Genomic DNA, 5,123 nt, shown 5'->3' with positions numbered 1-5,123 from the left:
GGGAGTCTTGGTGATAACATTGTGGGTTTGGTAAGGATCATTTGAAGGCTCTCTGCATTTCTTCAATATAAAAGCCATTCCCTTAAAGTAGCTTAGACTATAGTGTCTAGATAAAATATGATTTCTTTAGCTACAATAGAGAGGCACGGATGTCTCAAATGACTTCACTGTTGTTTTGGTGAACGACATTTCAAATAGCCTGAGCACAGCTTACTGTATTTATATAACACTTATAAAAAAAAACATTTTATTATGTTAATAATTTAATTCCAAACATCTTATTCAATAGCCTAATTGCTATATGGAAAAGGTAAGACATGAATGAATCAACGACAACTAGCTCAAAGATCATCACACTACTAAAGAAAAATACACTCAGGGTGTAACACTTTAACCAGCAAACAGTTTCAGTATGAACGTGGTCAGACACATTTCTTATCACTGAATTGCCTACTGCGTAAACGTTTTAGGTGTAGCCGTTGTATGGGTATTCTATCACCATCTTCTATCAATTAGCCCATCCAATTGGACTTGAACAGATTAAACAAATTAGACAACCCTTGTTAATTAGAATATGATTAAAGGTTTTTAATTATATCACTGATGAAGTAGCCTAATTAGTATGAAGATATGATAATAGCCTGCTGCGACAAGTATATAATTGTATTGGGTTTGCAATTAAATCCTAAAGACTTTTAAAAAATCCACTTTCTATTGGCATTAATAAAATATTTCATACACAAAGCCCCTTCTTCAGCGACATAAAAATTCACAATATGACAGTTAAGTCATATAGCCTCCCTATCTAGTATTTCCATAACTAATTTTGAAACCAATAAATTCGTCAAGGTGAATTACGCACGTAAACAAGATAGCGCAGAGCAGGACATTTATTGTAAAGCTGTTTCACATGGCCTAAATTAAATTTAAATCTAATAATCCTATCTTTTCCCCGACCCTAATTTGTTTAAAGATGTTCCTCCTGCCTCGATTTGCCTTTGGTGCCATAATGAAATGATAGTCAAGCGTTTAACTTTGATTTATTTCGCCCCAACAGGGAACGGGCTTGATGGAGCTGTCCATGGTCATTTCTTCATATCCATCCAAGCTATAGACTTTCTTCAGTGACCTCGTCTACCTCGAATAATGACCCTACTCCGCATCTCTATCTATGAACACTGGAAATGTGACAATAAAACAATACAGTATTAGGCAACACGAATCAGATAGGTCTGGCTACTTCGTTATATATATTTTCTTCAGCGTGTGGATCCAAAACAACTTGGATAGGGAGAGGGATACAATGCTGGCTGGTGCCATTTGAAATGAATGCCTTGTCGCAGACTGCCCATGCGCAGAGTCCCCAGCGGCGATGTGGCTAATGAAGAATAATAAATCATGAAAGGTTTTTCAGGTACAGCCGAGAGAGTGTGAGAGAGAGGAGGGAGCGAGTGAGAGAGAGAGAGAGAGTGGGGAGAGAAAACGAAAGAGCGAGCGAGCGAGAGAGAGAGAGAGGGAAAGAGAGGCGGAGAGAGAGAGAGACACAGCCTGCCCTTCGCCTGAGAGCAGAGGCAGAACGGGTCCCCGCAGCATTGAACGTAGTCGAGGTACCGAGACTGTCACCGTTATCTCTTAATTACAGTCAACGGTGAAACGGAATCTTTGCAGAAACGGTCAACGAACACGACAATCTGAGATACGGTTGTATTTTTGGAAATCCGCAAGAGGAGGAGAGAAAAAACTTTTTTTTTTTGTTTATCAATAGCTCCGTTTTTTCGTTGCGTCATTTATGAGGAGCTTTCCAAAACATCCACGGCGACAAAACTAAGACTCAAATAGGACAAAAATTTCGGAGAGAAAAACAGAAATATTGAGATTATTTTTGTTTGAGTCATCGCGCCACCAGCCCGTAACGGAAGAAGTCACCGGAGGGCGCGCGGGCGACGTTCGGTTGCATGGCTTGTTGGCACGGCCATACCGGAACACAGCTCGGTAATAATAGATGCGTTAACTAGAGAATTGAACGACCATCTCCCCGTTTGTAGCACCTACAGTTATCAGACAAGAGAGAGAGACTTCCTTGAGATTCAAACGAAGCAACTGTGCCTCAACTCGTGAAGAGGCGGAGTCATAACTTATTATTAAAAGGAACTTGCTGAGACTCCAACGACCGCAAATATGATGATGATGTCTCTGAACAGCAAGCAGGCTTTCGCCATGGCCCACAGCCTGCCCGAACACAAGTACTCCAGTTTGCATTCCTCCTCATCTTCCACCCTGACTTCCAATGCACCGTCGTCTTCCTGTTCGTCCTCCCGACACAGTAACACCATCATCAGCAGCAGCGGCGGCAGCAGCTCGGAGGCGATGCGCCGTGCATGTCTCCCAACCCCACCGGTACGTATTCTGCATAATCACCGCTTAAAGGCACATTTTGACAGCCCACTTTTTTTTTTCCGCTTGATGTTTTTTTCATGTCTGCACAGCAAATCACCCAACACCTCCATTTTTTCCCCTCTCTCCTCCAACTTATGTATTCAGTCGAGGTTTGCCTTTCGTATTAATTTTTATGACCTGGGATGCTTGCATGTGTCTTGTTTTGTGTGTTCTTTTTGTAGGATTTTTTTTTTTTTTTTTTTTTTTTCTTCATCTCTCTCATTCTGGAAATGTTTTAAACCGCGGAGTGGAGAGAGAGAATTCCCTGCTGACAGTTATGTGTGCATTCTATTTGCAATTGCAGAGCAATATATTCGGAGGCTTGGATGAGAGTTTGCTGGCCCGTGCTGAAGCTCTGGCTGCGGTGGATATAGTCTCGCAGAGCAAGAGCCACCACCACCCTCCACACCACAGCCCCTACAAGCCCGACGCGACCTACCACACCATGAACACCCACCCCTGCACCTCCTCCTCCTCCTCCTCCTCGGTGCCTATCTCTCACCCGTCCGCCCTGGGTGGCCACGGCCACCACGGCCACCACCACCACCACCACCACCACCACCAGCCCCACCAGGCGCTGGAGGGGGACCTGCTGGACCACATCACCCCAGGACTGGCACTCGGGGCCATGGCAGGGCCGGACGGCTCGGTCGTTTCCACGGCCGCCCACCCTGCCCACATGGCGGGCATGAACCACATGCACCAGGCGGCCCTCAACATGGCCCATGCCCACGGGCTGCCCTCCCACATGGGCTGCATGAGCGACGTGGAAGCCGATCCCAGGGACTTGGAAGCCTTCGCGGAGCGGTTTAAGCAGAGACGGATCAAACTGGGGGTCACCCAGGCGGATGTAGGGGGAGCGTTGGCCAACCTGAAGATTCCTGGGGTGGGTTCCCTCAGCCAAAGCACCATCTGTCGGTTCGAGTCTCTCACCCTCTCCCACAACAACATGATCGCTTTGAAGCCCATTCTACAAGCGTGGCTGGAGGAAGCCGAGAAGTCACACCGAGACAAACTGAACAAACCGGAGCTCTTCAACGGCGCGGAGAAAAAGAGGAAGCGCACCTCGATAGCCGCCCCGGAAAAGAGATCGTTGGAAGCCTACTTCGCCATTCAGCCGCGGCCCTCCTCGGAGAAAATCGCTGCTATCGCGGAAAAGCTGGACCTGAAAAAGAACGTGGTTCGGGTCTGGTTTTGCAACCAACGTCAGAAACAAAAACGAATGAAATACTCGGCATGCGTCTAGCTCAACACCACTCGCTCTAACAATCACCGTCAACGGATCCGTTGAGAGACTGAGAACTGTTTAGAGACGATTTGTATCATATTTCTTATCACACACTTTTTTCAATCATCAATGACTTGTGCTTTGAACCCGAATAATTCATAACATTGAAAATAACTGAAAAACTGAAACCACTGTCACGTCTTGTTGGCGGAAGGGATGTGGAGACATGTAAAAGGAACGTTTGACAGAGCAAGTAAGACCACTGGTTTTCCACACTTTATTATGTTTTACATTTTAAATGTCAATGAACTAGGAGTCATAGGCTTTAATCACACGTTTTTTTTATATATATTGGTTTATAGTGTTGGTTAATTTCAGATAAGAACTGCTATAGGGAAAATACTGAAGATAGCAATTAACTGTTATTAATTTACCATGGACGTATTTGAACTCGAAGCACTTGGTTGGTGCGTATTGGTGTTTATATTTTTGTCGTATGTATTTCCCCTCTGAGTTTATGACGATGCAGTCTGGCGTTTATTCAGGGTCGAAAAGGGGAAATAGGGCAACACAGTAGTAGTTTGGGCTGGAAGGCTATTTTAGCCTACTGCCAAACACCCCCCCCCCCCATGTAAATTATCAATTTAGCTGTCACATACTTTATTTTGTGTCCCGTGTAATTAATTCCACCTGTTTCATTTCAAGTGTGATGAAAGCTGAAGAAACAGGGGAAGATGTAGGCCTAAATAACCATGGTTTAGATGGAGCACAATTGGCCATAGCATGGCTGGTTTAGGGGCGTTTTGTTCGTCAAAAAAACATCTAACTGTAGATACAGACAAAGTGAATCAAATGTATACATTTCATGGGGGTTTACATTGCCAAATATGATTTTTACCGGTTGCAATACGTTTTTGCAAGCCAACGTGGGTTTGTTTCTTATGAACTATTTATTAAGTGAGGTCATGTTTACCTTCATTACATATTTATTGGGATTCCCCCCCCCCCCCCCTCCTCGTTTTGCTTGAGAAAATCAAATTCTGACAGCAAGTAAAGCGTGTTGTGTTCTCGAAAGGGGAGCGATAGAGAAATCTAGTCACGAATTTCATTTCGTTTCTTCTAACGTTCGAGATGGTACAATCGAGAGATATATGAGATAGTATTCTCGTTTAAATTATTTTTATGTATGTTTTTTTTCTGGTATTTATTTGTATAAATATACGCGCGTCATTATGAAGTCGTTGCTTGTTAAAATCACCTTGTTTAGTAATGTTTTTTCTTCATGAGATAAGAACCATTTCATGAAAGTATACGTGTAAAATGTAAATATTTCATTGAAACCAGTCGATGCACATGAATATATCCGTACAGGTTTTGCTGTATTGCTGTTTAGCTGAGGTAACTTCTTTCTGTAATGTCTGTTGCTTTGGATTCTTGATCGAATGATTTGGTTTAATTT

At 43.6% G+C, this 5,123-nt stretch overlaps 1 protein-coding gene across 1 annotated transcript; it reads left to right on the top strand.

The window, feature by feature from the left end:
• Positions 1 to 2,178: 2,178 nt before the first annotated feature.
• pou4f2 (POU class 4 homeobox 2) lies at positions 2,179 to 3,682 on the top strand (the record flags this gene model as incomplete). The annotated part of the gene is made up of 2 exons (XM_083692608.1): positions 2,179 to 2,397; positions 2,741 to 3,682. The coding sequence occupies 2 exons, from the start codon at positions 2,179 to 2,181 to the stop codon at positions 3,680 to 3,682; spliced, it is 1,161 nt and encodes a 386-aa protein (XP_083548734.1).
• Between the last annotated feature and the right edge of the window lie 1,441 nt (positions 3,683 to 5,123).

Source organism: Argentina silus, assembly GCF_951799395.1.
Source record: "Argentina silus genome assembly, chromosome: 21".
In the NCBI taxonomy this organism is placed as follows: Eukaryota; Metazoa; Chordata; class Actinopteri; order Argentiniformes; family Argentinidae; genus Argentina; species Argentina silus.
Note: the sequence above shows the minus strand (reverse complement) of the source record. Positions and strands in the feature narration are given on the sequence as shown.